Genomic DNA, 14,395 nt, shown 5'->3' on the forward strand with positions numbered 1-14,395 from the left:
GTGAATCGCCCATTGTGATCAGAGCTCTGAGCCGAGCTCGCACGGTGTGCTGTCAATGTTCACGCGCCCCACGATGACAGCGGCTGAATGTCAATAAAACAACAAAAAAAGAAAAGAAAAATAAATGTAAATAACACGCGCGTTCGCTCCAGCACACGAATAATTGCAAGAATTGGCGAAAAATTGCCTCCGTGGAACAAATTGCAAAGGTGCAGTTACCGTACAGTACCTCCGTGGTCGTTTAGCGTGTGAAGTAGTGCAGTGAAAATTGCTAAAAAGTGCACAATTTGCAGCAACAGTTCTAAAGTGCCGGGTAAGCGCCGACTGACTCCATGCTGGGAGAGAGTACCTCAAGCAAGGGAACGGGATTTGTTGTGATTGCGAAACGCAAAAAACAGGGTAAAGGAATAGAAAAACAGCGAAAATAACATCTCCAAAATGGATCATTCTTGGAAATCAAAATTATCGGACTGATACTACGGTACGGTAGAATCGCTATCAGCTTGCAGTCGCTGGGTTAGGGCTGGGTTTATGATGTTATCGCGCCGTGGCCGTTGCATCAACATTGGCATGTGAGGTTAAGCAGTGACATCATTTTGAGCATGATTCTACACGAACGCAAGGGGCCTACGGCAAGAGTAGGCCGTGACTTGCAAGATAGCCGCGCGGCACCGGCCACTTGATAAAGATCTGGTGTGTCTTGTGTTCCAGAACATCCTGAAGCGATCGTCATGTGTCCGCCGATTCCTATTTTTACTACCGCCGCGGATACTGCGATGACGTAAGGTTGTGTAAATTAAATCCAGTAAAGAGATCAATCTTTGCAGTCAAAAATACCATTTCCAGCAATTGTTGCCTTCCTTCCGAGCGAATGAGAGAAACCCACGCTTGAACCAACCCCGTAAGCAAAATCGATTTGTTACACATTCCGATACTGATTTTATCGCCAGTGCAGCAAATATCGAGCCCGGTGCCGTGTATGAACGCAATGCACGGGGCCCCGCTGCCCCTGCTCCCGCGAAAACGCACATCGTCCTCCTCCTTCAGCAACAAACGGTCCTAAACGGGCGCATTGGAATCGTCATCACTTATTGGCATTGGTTCGATTGTTCAGCGGCCGCAGGGACCGAATAACGACCCCACCGCGGGGTTGGTACTTGTCGCTCCGTGGACACACATTGAAACCCATTACGTAGCTGATTGCTTCCATCCATCGTCATCGTCATCGTCATCATCATCAGCCGTCATTGGCTAGGGAGGAGAGCGAGAAGCGCGACAGATAGCAGCGAGACTAGGCCCCCGGGCGAGGTTAACAGCTCTAGCAGCGAGAAGAACGCGCGTTAGTATTTAGTAAACCTTCGACCCGTACGGAAGCGTGGTTCACTGTTGAACTTGTCTGCTACACGGCACTGCTACGCGGCACGTCTACGAGAGCCCTGCCATTTGGTCTTTGGGTCATCTTTCTACGGTTTTCTGCACGAAGGAGGTCGTCTACGCTTGCTTCCCGAAAGGAACCGACTCCCGAAACTCCCAAAGTGCGTTGAGTATTTTCGTTGGTGTGTGTGTGTGTTTGTGTCTTGTTCCTGGTTCCATTCCCGCTTCTAGTCGCCACAATTACGCCACTGGCGTGAGGAGGATGTGTCTGTGTGTAGGAAAACAAAAATAAAACCCCTGCATATCAGTTGTGCAATATAGTGAAATCGGAAGACGGTCGAAAGCTGTGCATGCAGTGTATAAAGCGGAGAGATGTGAAGAAGACGTTCTTTGAGGTTTTTTTTGCGTGTGTCGTCCGGTTGATAGTCAAACGTTCTAACCGTTTCTCTCAAAATCGAAGCCAGGCACACACGGAGCCTACCCCGGGGTTGCGATGGCAACAGCCGGTGTGTGTATGGAAAGTGAAAACAAATCGAGTCGCTAGTAGTTATTTTTTCTTTTTGGCAGCATTGGGGAGAATGAAGAATGCCAAGGGAAACCCGAACAACAAGCGGACCGGCTGGCTGGGCAAGTTTTATTGATTGCGACCTTCTGTACCCGCGCCGTGTTGCTGTGTGTATCGTGCGGTGCGTGCCTGTTCGTTCGAAATACAATCCACAGGTTGAACTCGCAAAACAGTGAAACTGTAGTGTGCACGATTTCACACGGACAGCATAAATCCATTGCCAAGGTCTGGGCCTCCTGGGTGGCTGGAGTCTTCGTGCTGGATGTTCGTGTCAGTTGCGTAATACATGTTGTGCCGGGAAAGCATACTCCTTTATGCTCCATCATCATCATCAACATCATCCTAATCGCAGTTCACTTATCGCTGCGCTTTGGCAGCGTGCATGGATTTGATTTGTATCATTTTATTCCCACGTCAAGCGCGATAAAGTATGTTTTAGCTCTTTTTTTGCTCATTTTCTAAAATTGTTCGCTTCGCTCGTAAATAAACGTTTAAGTGGCGCTAAACGAAGCCGCCTCAGTCATCAGTCATCGGTCCGTGGGAGACGCGGTACGGATGGCGCGGTTTAGGCAATATGCCAATCCAATTCATCGTTCGCTCTCTCGCACACCATCCGCGTCTTACTCGGGCAAGAGCAAAGCTGAAAAATGTGTCTTGTCACGATTTGTGCCCCCCTGCTTTGCATCATAACGCCACCCGGCGCGAACCGTTGCGCTCGGGGAACGTTACGTGTACTGCGAGAGCGTGCTGGGTCTCTATGCAGCCTTACCCAGCTCTCTATTGAATGAGAACTGATGGTAGTTAAATGCTGTGGAACTTTGTGACTGATGTTTGTAGCAACCGATTTCCTGTCCTCTTGTCCTTGCCAGTGCGCACAGCCGTGCTAGTGGAATGGAACGCTGTGAATTGTTCCGTCCTTCGCTAGATACATATTTGTGGGGGTAAATAGGCAGGCACTTGTTGCACTATCGAGTTGAGAACAACACAGCACAACGAGCGAACGGTTGAGTTGCTGGAGATAAGATGTCTAGTACCTAGCACTTTATTTAGCAAACTAAAAAGGGCTTGAAATGTACTGCAGTATTTAATATATTTTCCCATTCTTTTCATTTTAGATTTTCAAAGTGTTCTCTGAACTCTGAACCTGTTCTGTATCGGACCCTAGCGCTCAACGCGTGTCACACTAAATCCAAAACACCGACGTTCCACCAACCAACCAACCAACCGACCGACCAGGACACACCAGGATGGGTTTGCTAAGCGAAGGCAGTCCTCTGACGTGGGATGAAACGAAGGCGCTGGCACAGCACGTCCGCGAGCATGGCATCGAGCAGTTTATCAATCTGTTCGCGCGCCTCAAAGACCGCCAGGGCGACGTGCTGAAGTGGGGCGACGAGGTGGAGTACATAATCGTCCGGTTCGACGATAAGCAGCGCGCGGTCCAGGTATCGCTGCGGGCGCAAGAAATTCTGGCCAAGCTGAACGAAAAGGAAGCGGCCGATCCACAAGGTAAGCAAAAATCAACAAAAAATGAAGGGAAAATGATGATGGATGAGGTGATTGACGCAGATGCATTCGTGTCTGCGCCACCGAAACCGAACCGTGTGGAGTGCTGCATCGAAGCAAGCAGGCGGCGGCAAAAACAATGATCTATCGCGCAAGATACGGAACACGTGATCGGAGCGCTATCACGTTCGAAACGTGCCGCTTGCTGTGTGTGCTTCCTAGTGGTGTGGCGATACGAGTGAGATAAAACCGACTTGTCCGCTAAATCGTTCACATTCCGGAGCCCGGTGGGAGGAATGGGATGGGATGGGAATGGCTGAAATGAAATACGGCGTATTATGTTTCGTGATCGTGACATTGTTTCCTGCTTCCTTCCCATTCCAGGAGTCAAATCACTGTGGCGTCCCGAGTACGGTGCGTACATGATCGAAGGTACGCCCGGCAAGCCGTACGGTGGTCTGCTGGCGCACTTCAACGTGGTCGAGGCAAACATGCGCTATCGGCGCATGGAGGTCGCTGCCCTGCTGCCGGAGAACGAGTTCGTCATGTCGATCACCAGCTTCCCGCGGCTGGGATGTCCGCGCTTCACGTTCCCACCGGCGGTACCGACGCCGGACGATGAGGCGTGCGCGGCCCGGTCGAACTTTTTCCCCGACGAAGCCATCTTCCCGGGCCATCCGCGGTTCAAGACGCTGACGCGCAACATTCGCCAGCGGCGGGGCGAGAAGGTGTCGATCAACTTGCCGATCTACCCGGATCGTGATACGCAAACGCCGGTCGAGGGCAGCATACCGTCCCACCCGAGCCACGTGCACATGGACGCGATGGGCTTCGGTATGGGTTGCTGCTGTTTGCAGCTCACGTTCCAGGCGTGCAACATTAGCGAGGCGCGCACACTGTACGACCAGCTGACGCCGATGTGCCCAATAATGCTCGCGCTGACGGCGGCCAGTCCGGCGTACCGTGGCTTCCTCACCGATGTGGACTGCCGGTGGAACGTGATCTCGGCCTCGGTCGATTGCCGCACGCGGGAGGAGCGTGGCGAGGAGCCGCTGAAGAACGATCGGTTCCGCATTTACAAGTCACGCTACGATTCGATCGATTCTTACCTCTCGCCGGCGGGAGAGAAGTACGTAAAGGCGAGAGCGATTTTTTCATCTCCAAAAAGGGTCTGCTAACGGTAATGTTTCCTCCCATCCATCCACAGATACAACGATGTGCCTTTGGTGCTGGACGAGACGCTGTACAAGCGGCTGCGCGAGGGCGACATCGACCATCTGCTGGCGCAGCACATTGCGCATCTGTTCATACGCGACTCGGTGTCGCTGTTCAGCGAGAAGGTGCACCAGAACGACCGGGAGGACACGGACCACTTCGAGAACATCCAGTCGACCAACTGGCAGACGATGCGGTTCAAGCCCCCGCCGCCCAACTCCCCGATCGGGTGGCGCGTCGAGTTCCGGCCGTGCGAGGCCCAGCTGACCGACTTCGAGAATGCGGCGATCGTGTGCTTCGTCGTGCTGCTGACGCGCGTCATCCTCTCGTACCAGCTGGACTTCCTGATCCCGATCAGCAAGGTGGACGAAAACATGCAAAACTCGCAGAAGCGGGGCGCGGTGCTGACGGAGCGCTTTTGGTTTAAGAAAAACATCACCGCCATACCGCCGGAGGAAGGGCGAGCGGACGGTGCAGCATCACAAGCCGAGCAGCGGCAGAATGGCACCGCGGACGAGGCAGCGACGTCGGAGGCGCCCGCGGACGAGTACGAGCTGATGACGATCGATCAGATCATCAATGGGAAGGGCACGTTCCCGGGCCTGGTGCCGCTGATCAACAGCTACCTCGGGTCGATGGACGTGGACGCCGATACGCACTGCACGATCCAGCAGTACCTGAAGCTGATCCAGAAGCGTGCGTCCGGCGAGCTGATGACGACGGCCAGCTGGATACGGCAGCAGGTCGTTTCCCATCCCGAGTACAAGTAAGTGTGCTGGCGGGAGGGCGACTTTAACGGTCACACTCGTTTAACATTCCCCTCTTCCCATTCCCAGGCACGATTCCGTCATCAGCGAGGGCAATTGTTACGATCTGCTGCGAAAGGCGAAGGACATACAGGACGGTGTGCTGGCCTGCCCGGAGCTGCTCGGCAACAACATCAACTCGAAAACGACGGACAACATTCCGGCCGCGATTGAGAAGCATCTCACCAAGCGATGTTAGTAGTTAAGTAGTCGTCGTTGTCGTTGAGTTTTAGCGAGTGCGATAATGCCGTGAAACCGTTCGGCTAATCTACTTACACGCTCTGCCTCCTCTCCCCCATTGCCCTAACTTAACTAAAGTCACCGAAAAGGGAACAGCAATGGTGGTGGTGGTGGTGGTCTCACACATGTTGGAGGGTGATTTTCGTGTGCCGGGAGCGAACCAAAACAAAACGGGAAGGGAGAAAACCGTTTCCGTTTTCTTCTCTGGCGCGCCAAACACCGAATGCGGGTATTTCAATGTTCAATGTCAGCAGGCTCGTTCAAGCAGCGGTTGTCGAGGACGAATAACACGGCTGCACGGGATAAGGAATGCAATTCTTGTTCCTCACAACGCCGTACAGCAAATGCATTTCCCATTTGGAGGGGAGACAGACAGACGACACCCCGGAAGGTAACAAACCCCTGGTTTTGCAAGCAAACCCGCCAAAAACAGGGCCAGATTGCGAGGGGGAAAAGTTGTGCTGTTTCTTTTTTATTATTATTGTTCTATTATTATCTTTATGATTTGCTGATTGTTCAAATAGGTGTGTGTGTGCTTCACATGGTGTTGTTAAGAGAAGAAAGTATGGCACAAGGTAGCATACGTTTTACAAAGTAAGGTTAGACAGTTTGTTTGTTAAGTTTACGTTGCAATGATATTTTTTATGTATCGTGTAAGTCTGTGGACCATGCGCACGCACCATCTTAATGACCCCCCATCCTCTTGCCATCCCCAGTTCGTCTTCAGTTCTGGAAGCGATACACATCCGCTCTGCCATTTGTTTTTCAATTCCAAAGACACGTACACACAAACATCCCCGATCCTCTTCCTCACATACTTTTGGTTTGTTGGCTTTGATTTGCAGAGGACAACGAAGAGCGCGAAGGAAGCGTTAGCGTTTACAAGCACCTAAGCAAACTAGCAAACACATTCTCAGAACACTGTTACACCTAGCGACCTGAACAGAACGGAACACAGAACAGAAGGCGAAGCGCGAAGAGGGCGAGGGGAGGGCAGTGGAAGTTTTTACTATACAAAGACGACCACAATGCAAAATGCAAAATGTGTACATCGATCACCGTTTACTCCGTGCCGGCGGCGGCATTCCCGGGAAATGCCGGGTTCGGGTACGGGTAAACGGGAGTGAGAAGAAACTTTCCCAGGGCAGCAACAAGCAAATGCACGAAGAACAAATTGTTATACAGAAATATACATAGATTTATATTAGATTTTCTTTAAACCGAAGCCATTCGTCGCGGGTGTTACTTGTGTGGATTTGGACCGTGCGTGCGCACGAAGTAGTAAGAGAAATATTGAGAAAAAAACACCAAAATTCGGATTTAGGGTAAGCGTTAGGTAGTGAAGTGTTTTAAAACTTTTTTTCACAAAATTGTATACACCGTGAAAGTGTCTCAGTTTATTATATCTGCATCTGTGTTACCTTATAGCTTTACATTCTACTAATTCTTGTATGTATGTTTTCCTCTTTTGATTCCGTTGTAGAGCAATGAAAAATGGTACGAAAAATAATGCTTTCCCTATCTCTACTACCATATATCAAAAGAATAGCGCACCAACGCCAGAGCTCGCCTGGCAATGCTGGCTTTGTTGGCGCGTGTGTTTTGTAGTACAGAAACATTGTAGCTAGCCAGCAAACAAAAGGTACCTAAATCACTCACTGAGGCCGGGCGGTGGTGGTGGGATGTGGTTCCTGCTAAGCTGTGGGGACGATGATGATCACACGACGACGTCTTTCTTTGGCATCCATATTCGCAATCCGGCTCGCAAAGGCAAACCAAGGACTACTGTGCTAGAAGGCTTCTTCAGGTGCGTGAGTATGGGGCAGTTCTTTTTTTTGTCTCTTTTTATCATCAGTTCACTTTCATTCAATTTCAAATAGTTCGTTTTGATTTTTGTGGGAGTAAAAGAAACGCACTGTCTCTTAAAAAAAAACTAAAATCACAGTTTCGTCAAACGTTTGCGTGGAGAATAGATAGATGCTTAAGCAGTGCTTTTTTTTGACTTCCTTATCCGAATCATTCACCCTTTGGCAAGGGCTGGAAGTCGGTTCCATGGTTCTAATAAGTCTAGTGTGCCTGTATAAGTCCTTTACTTGGTCACTTTTCCATTCTCATTCGACAGCTTTTCTCTCTTTATCTCTCGCGTCCTTTACATGTCTTTTCTTCCGAAATCCGGAAATCCTTTCCTCATATTTTTTTGTTTTTTAGTACATATGAAATCTCTTCTTTTATTTTTAAATACCTTCCTTCCTTCCTTCCTTCCTTCCTCCCTTCCTTTCTTCGTTGTCTCGTCCCCCTTTTACACATAGTAATCACAAATGCGGAAATGTCTGCGGTAGTAATAATTGCTGGCACTGGTACTTCCGCGCCATCCCTGATAGTTTTTTGTTGTTGTTTTGGATGAATTTGGATGTGTTTGGACAGACACACACACACGCACACAAACAATGATTATTGGAAGAACCAGACATAAAAAAGAAGGAAATGAAATGAAACAAAAAAGAAGAAGAAGAAGAAAAAAACACAGAAATGCATTATTCGAACCCGTTCGTACATCGATGGGCGCACGTACACTCTTCGGAGAATTGGGAATTGGGAGGAAGGGCTGTCCTAGAATCACACCTTAAACGTATTATGATAACACACAGCACACACACACGCAGATAAGCTTTTGCTCATGCAAACATACTCTGGAGGTTAAGCGGAATGCGTCATTACTGGGTCGGAATGCATTGATTGGGGAAAGTTTGCTGCAACCAGTCCCGCAAAGGGGACGTACCGGAGGAGCAGTACGAAACAAAACGGGCAGTAATAAGCAGCTGAATCATGCTGGGGGAGGGCAGAAGGGGTTAGCTTCGGCTGATAATAATCACACTTATTTGCTTTGGTGCTGCACTACCACAAAAGCAACAGACGCACACACACACTGGCGGGGCAGTAAGGAGTGTGAGTAAATGGGAAGATGGTACTAAACCGTGGTGCTGTTGTTGGCGACCGGAACATTCACCGCGGAGGACGACGAGGACGCAGCGATGGCATTGTTCGGCGAGGAAGGATTGGCGGCACTGGTCGAGGGCAGCGCCACGCCACCGGTCGTCGAGGCCGGATTGGAGAAGCTGTTCGGTATCGCGACGACGCAAGCGCCGGCCCGGCTGTAGTTGACCGGGGCGATCGGGGTCCACTCGTTCGTTTCCGCGTCGTACTGCTCGACGATCTTCAGGTATTGGATGCCATCGTACCCGCCGAGGGCAACCAACCAGTCGCCCAGCACGCTGACACCGATCGCGTCCCTGCCGACGCTAAGCGATGCAATCTGCAACACATTCCCTGGTTAAATCTCATCCCTTCTCTGTGTGTGTGTATGTTCAGTGAGTGATACTCACCAGCGTCCACGTATCCGTGGTCGGATCATAACGCTCCACGGTGTCCGTTCGGCAGACGGCCGGATTGCTCGGCGGACAATCGTGTCCACCGAGCGCGTACAGGAACCCGTTCAGCACACCAACTCCAACGCAACCACGCCGCTGGTTCATGGGCGCACGCAGCGTCCACTTGTTGGTGTGCGGATCGTAACACTCCACCGTCCGGTGACACACGCTACCATCCCGGCCGCCGATCACGTACAAACGGCCACCCAGCACCGCCACGCCAGCGGTCGAGCGCATGGCCGACATTGGCGCAACGTAGCTCCACGTGCGCGCCGAAGGATCCCACCGCTCGACCGTGTTCAGATAGCTCCACCCATCGTGACCACCGACCGCGTACAGCGGTCCCTCGAGGAATGCCACGCCGAGCCCATGCCTGGGCGTACCCATCGGTGGCACCAGCGTGCTCCAGCACATCGTGTTCAGATCGAAACTGTCCACCGTGTTGAGCGTCTTCAGCCCGTCCCGGCCACCGACAATGATCAGCTTGTCCTCCAGCACCGCCACCCCGAACTGGAGCCGCCGGGTCGGCATATTCTTCAGCAGCGTCCACTTGTCCAGCCGCGGATCGTAGCTTTCGATGCTTATCGCACCCTTGTGCCCGTCCATACCGCCCACCGCCAACAGCCGGCCCATGGTCGACTTGCGCGGCCGCGTCCGTGAGGTGGAAATGAGCGACCGGCGGCCCGGGATCAGATGCCACTTGAACGCTTCCATCACGAGCTGCTGGCACTCGTTCGCACCACCACACAGTGCTTCCACGTGATCCACTATGAACTGCAAAAAGGAAAGAAATGGGAAAGAAATGATCATTCAGTGGACGTCGCCCCCACCAAAACGAAACAAACTCGCGCTCTCTCACCGAAGGTTGCAACAGTGGCAGCTTGATCAGTGCCAACAGCTCCGGGATGTGGCGCTTGCGGCCCTCCGCGTCGTACTGGATCCAGGCCATCAGCGCGTGAAACACTTCCTGCTCGTTCGGCACGTTCAGGTCGTCGCTGCGCAGCAGATTGGCGAGCTGGGCGGCGTCCAGCATGAAGAACTCCTGGTTTTTCCACACCTGCTGGAAGTGCTGGCAGGTGTAGGCGGTCGCCAGCTTCAGCAGCGCCGTGCAGCCCTGCTGCTCGGCAAACAGCGAAAACCCGAGACAGTTGGACGGATGTAATTGACGGGCTAGGAAGTTGCAGCAGGCGCCGACGATCGTGCTGAGCTGCAGAAGGCACGCCGTGGCCAGCAGCGTCTCGACTGTGTCCTCCCGGATCTCGATCGCGCCGGTGTAGCAGTACTGGATGAGCGAGTTGAGCGCATCGCCCGACACCTCCTGGAGCGTGATCTCTTCCTGCTGGCTCTCGCGCAGCTGCCCCGTAAACATGGCGCTGAAGTAGGCGGACGAGGCCGACAGCACCAGCCGGTGGGCGGGTATTCTGCAGGGAAGTGGTGGATAAAGCGAAATTAGAAAGGAGGGTAGCAAAGCATTGCGCGTTATAAAATGTTTATCGCTTGATGTCAACCGTTGTCCGGCGATAAATAATGCAACGGACAGCAGAATGCAACGTTAAATGGGCTTACAATCAAATTATTATGAATGAATCGAGCTCGTTTACGGTGTCCAACGGCATCGTCGTCCTACCGGCGGTGAGGTCAAGTGCATGGGCCGGCAATAGACACGATAACTGTCCCCAGAGGACGTAAAAAATGCACTCGAGAAGCCGAGGCGCGCCCGATTTACTCATCATTTATTACGCGACCGAGAAGCCGACGGGAGCAAATCCCATCTTCCCCCCTGCCCTAGTAAATTAATTTAATTTAGCTCGTTGTCTCGTGATGCGATGCGCAGGAGTGTGAGGGGACAAACGTTTACATTTGCGCGTGCATTTGACGCGGAACCAACCAACAGAAAGCGTGCTCATCTTTCTTGCGTCTTCGCGTCTACTTCGCGTTCGTAACAACAGCAGCAGCAGCACCCCCAATGCGTCTCTGTTACGTTGGGTCTGGGCGTGGTGTGGCGCAGTTTTCCGCCTCCCGCAAGTCGCTCGGACGGTGAATGTTTATAAACAGCAGCGAGCGCGCGCCAAAAAAGAAAAGAAAAACAATCCGCATTGAGACACCAAATGGTTGGGAAAGGTTAAGATCGTTTGCTTTGTTGTTCCGTGTCCGTTTAACGCGCGGCATACTGCGATTGATTCGTGCAATGCTGCTGCCTTCCATCTGTGTCTGGAACCTGGGGGGTTGAACTGTGCTGTTGCACACGCAAACACTTACCGTCGACCGTCGACACCAGCGATCAGCACCACGTCACAAAGCTTCTCGCTCTGGAGGTAGTCTGTAAATAGAACCGGCACCAGAAAATGGGAATTAATAAATCGAGACTCGGCAGGAGAAAGAAAACCTGGCGGCGAACGAAACAGCGAAACAGAACATGCTGCATGTGGCTGACGACGGACGGGGAGGCGAATGACATGGCGACCCCCGGAGGACAACGCACGGTATAATTAGTAATTAGAATTTCCCTAACCTCCAAGTTCTGATCCGGAAAAGACAAAAACGACCACAAAACGGCAGATGATGATGACACATGGTTTTAGTGGGGAGAGGGAATTGAAGCCGCGTCCCCCTTTTTATACAAAGGATTGTGCGCGGTCTTGCAAGTGCGTGTCACGTTAGGATGGTTTATGTTTCCAGGAAAAATCTGTCCTCCGTCCATCATTTTGGTGCGGGGAAAGAATGGCGAGGAGCTTGTTTATGACATTTTCACTTCCTGAAGAGCAAGACCCTGTGCAAGGCGTGTCACTGTCCCCATAGAAAATGCTTTAGGAAAGGTTTGGATAAACGTTTCTTTGTCTAATAGGGCAGCCGGGCAGCCGGATACAAAAGAAACAAAGCTTTGTGTTTGCTTTAAAATCAATTGAGATTTGGAGTTGATGTTCTTCACGCACAAAGGACGGTAATTTTTGTATTTTAATTGATAGTTTTTACTAAGTTTTTGTAACAAAAAAGGAGCAATGTTGTGTAAAATTTGAATTAAGTCACGCATTGATTTATGACCGTTAACGCACCGAGCTCGTGCCGCCTGACTGCGCGCAAAAGGCCCAAAACACGGCACCAACAGAAACCCCAAAAATGCTCCGTTATCAAAAGGCTATATATGCTTACCAAAAAACATGTCCTCTTTTCCAGCAATATAGTTTTATAACCCACAAATCCCCCCCTTCGATGTTGTGACTCAACACGGCAAGCAATTGTGCGCAACCGAGCGGCCGGTTCGCGCCGTGTAACACTTCCTTGTTCGAAGAAGCATAAGAAACAGCACCCAAGCTCGCATCTCCCGATATGGTTACGCAGTAAGAAACTTGCTCGGGGGCTGCGACTCGACTCCGGCAAGAGACCTGGGAGAAGAGACCTTGAACCTGTGCCGCGGTGATCGAGTCGGCGGCGACTGCTGTGGGGGACTATGGGCCGATCGTGCGTTGACCTAGGGTGAAGCGTGCAGAAGAGGCTGGCGGCAACGTGTGGACAGGTTTCGAAATGGATATCATTCGTGTGTGTGTGTGTGTGTGACCGTACCTTGCATTCGTTTCAGCACCACATCGGAGTGATCGCGGCACCGGAAGAACTCGTCCTGGCTGACGGAAGAGTTGAGGCTGGCCAGGCTGAAGTGGCTCTCGTCCGTCACGAGGCTGGCGCGGACGCTCGCACTGGATGTGGGGCTTCCCTTGCAGGACAGTTCGTTGCTCATCCTGTGGCTGCTGTGTTTGTGTTTAAATGGCTGTGATGTGCCGCTGCGCTGTACTGTAGAGGTAGACCCGGGATCCTATCGCCGTGTTTTGGCTTTGTACTGTAGTAGTTCGGCAGTCCGCTAGCAACTCTACTTGCGCTACTGGATAATTACTATGAGCACACACACACACTGCTTCACACGGCTCCCTTGCTAGGATGAGAAGGGCTTCGTAAATCACTTCCTTATGCGCTCACACACTTGCATACTACCACTGCAAACACACACACACACACTTAGGCCACCTTTCCGACTCCACTACTGTGTGGGTCCGTCGAAGTAGGCTGTCGCTGTAAGTCTACCAACTGTACGACGTCGAATTATTTATCCCAGAGTTTCGTTTGCTTCGCTCAGCTTCAGCTACTGCTGCTGGAGGAAGAGTCGAGTGCCTTGCTGCTGCCGAAGACGAAACCAGAATGATCACTGTTGCTCTTCTGTGCCGCGTTCGCTGTGTACCGCGTCGTCGTCGTCGTCACCCGTGACTCGCTGTTTCGTTACCCCGTGAAGGACCGCGCGCACTCTACCACCTATCCGGAGTCTGCCCGAAGGGATTCTATTTTCTTGTGTCACACACAGCCAAACACTACACACTACGCGTCGACACACCTCCGACCCCGATCGCTACCAAGCTGGTGCCGCAGTTTGCACACACTGTTTATGACGCTCTGAATGGCTGGGGTGCCTTTTTCCCCATCAGTCTGCTTTACGCGGTTTTCCGTGGTCCCCGCACTCAACGGCAACAGCAAACTACCACGACCAGAAGGGCACGACGGGGCATACTGTGGGGCTGCTGGCCGTGCGCTGCACCAATTGCGACATCGCGCGTCTTGACTTTTCTTTGTGTTGTGTGACTTCTGCAAGCGTGCACAAGTGGTGCGGGGGGCGTTGAAGAAAGCGGCAGTAGGAAGATGAAGAAGAGGTGAGTTTTGTTTTTGTTTTCCCTTGCCTACACGGCGTGCTGTCTATGTGTGAGTGCGAGTCGCTGCGAGGGAAACCTGCTGTCAGGTGGATCTTTCGACTCCGTTTACAGCTGCCCGGCGCATTGGGAAAGATTTCAGTGTAAAATGATAATTTAAATTTCTGCTGAAACTTTTCACGCAGACCGTTAAAAGAGGCGCAATTTCGGACTCGCAGGGTGTGCGATCGTCGTTTTTTCGATTTTTATGCACGATGCTGCGATGATTTTTGCAATTAAAATACTTTTCTATCGATGAACGAATCGATGTGTCGGATGCATTTGCTGTCGTGGCGTTTCGCGTTGCCAAAAGTGGACAAAACACACTCCGTAGCTTCTTTTGTGAACAATAATCCAGCAGTTACCGCACCCGAGCAGCAGATCTCTATCAGTCATTCCATCGGATGAAGACAAAGATGGATTCAGATCGAGTATCTTCGGACCATGGCAACACAACGTCCTGAACAAGATTAGGACACCATTGTGGCACAGATCCCATAGAAAAGTGGGAGACGGAATGCTCCCATAAGTCCT

The 14,395-nt window shown here is 51.6% G+C and overlaps 2 protein-coding genes across 7 annotated transcripts; one reads left to right on the plus strand and one right to left on the minus strand.

The window, feature by feature from the left end:
• Window positions 1-106: 106 nt before the first annotated feature.
• On the plus strand, window positions 107-6,931 carry LOC120901421 (glutamate--cysteine ligase). 2 transcript variants are annotated; one of them, XM_040309481.1, is made up of 5 exons: window positions 107-313; window positions 3,055-3,448; window positions 3,830-4,574; window positions 4,653-5,426; window positions 5,497-6,931. In XM_040309481.1, the coding sequence occupies exons 2-5, from the start codon at window positions 3,187-3,189 to the stop codon at window positions 5,663-5,665; spliced, it is 1,950 nt and encodes a 649-aa protein (XP_040165415.1). In that variant the 5' UTR covers window positions 107-313; window positions 3,055-3,186; the 3' UTR covers window positions 5,666-6,931. The 2 variants fall into 2 exon arrangements, with proteins under 2 accessions (XP_040165415.1, XP_040165332.1); XM_040309398.1 differs by lacking the exon at window positions 107-313 and adding an exon at window positions 1,146-1,535.
• Window positions 6,932-7,062: 131 nt separating this feature from the next.
• On the minus strand, window positions 7,063-13,842 carry LOC120901214 (kelch-like protein 5). 5 transcript variants are annotated; one of them, XR_005739290.1, is made up of 6 exons: window positions 12,696-13,842; window positions 11,394-11,454; window positions 9,994-10,555; window positions 9,090-9,908; window positions 8,279-9,019; window positions 7,063-8,080 (listed from the first exon to the last, which is right to left on the minus strand). XR_005739290.1 is itself a non-coding variant. In XM_040308949.1 (6 exons), the coding sequence occupies exons 1-6, from the start codon at window positions 12,865-12,867 to the stop codon at window positions 8,006-8,008; spliced, it is 2,028 nt and encodes a 675-aa protein (XP_040164883.1). In that variant the 5' UTR covers window positions 12,868-13,842; the 3' UTR covers window positions 7,063-8,005. The 5 variants fall into 5 exon arrangements, 4 of the variants coding, with proteins under 4 accessions (XP_040164883.1, XP_040164970.1, XP_040165114.1 ...); XM_040308949.1 differs by having other exon boundaries at window positions 8,681-9,019; XM_040309036.1 differs by having other exon boundaries at window positions 7,063-9,019.
• Window positions 13,843-14,395: the final 553 nt, after the last annotated feature.

The sequence above is a fragment of the Anopheles arabiensis genome, chromosome 2 (genome assembly GCF_016920715.1).
Source record: "Anopheles arabiensis isolate DONGOLA chromosome 2, AaraD3, whole genome shotgun sequence".
NCBI lineage: Eukaryota > Metazoa > Arthropoda > Insecta > Diptera > Culicidae > Anopheles > Anopheles arabiensis.

What these genes read in the sequence shown, in the direction of transcription:
- LOC120901421 (XM_040309481.1), top strand. Translation starts at nt 3,187, where the DNA reads ATGGGTTTGCTAAGCGAAGGCAGTCCTCTGACGTGGGATGAAACGAAG. An exon ending in GGAAGCGGCCGATCCACAAG is followed by an intron (nt 3,449 to 3,829) that starts GTAAGCAAAAAT and finishes TTCCCATTCCAG; the next exon opens with GAGTCAAATCACTGTGGCGT. An exon ending in CTCTCGCCGGCGGGAGAGAA is followed by an intron (nt 4,575 to 4,652) that starts GTACGTAAAGGC and finishes ATCCATCCACAG; the next exon opens with ATACAACGATGTGCCTTTGG.
- LOC120901214 (XM_040308949.1), bottom strand. Translation starts at nt 12,867, where the DNA reads ATGAGCAACGAACTGTCCTGCAAGGGAAGCCCCACATCCAGTGCGAGC. An exon ending in TGCCACTGTTGCAACCTTCG is followed by an intron (nt 9,909 to 9,993) that starts GTGAGAGAGCGC and finishes TCCTTTTTGCAG; the next exon opens with TTCATAGTGGATCACGTGGA. An exon ending in CCACGGATACGTGGACGCTG is followed by an intron (nt 9,020 to 9,089) that starts GTGAGTATCACT and finishes AATGTGTTGCAG; the next exon opens with ATTGCATCGCTTAGCGTCGG.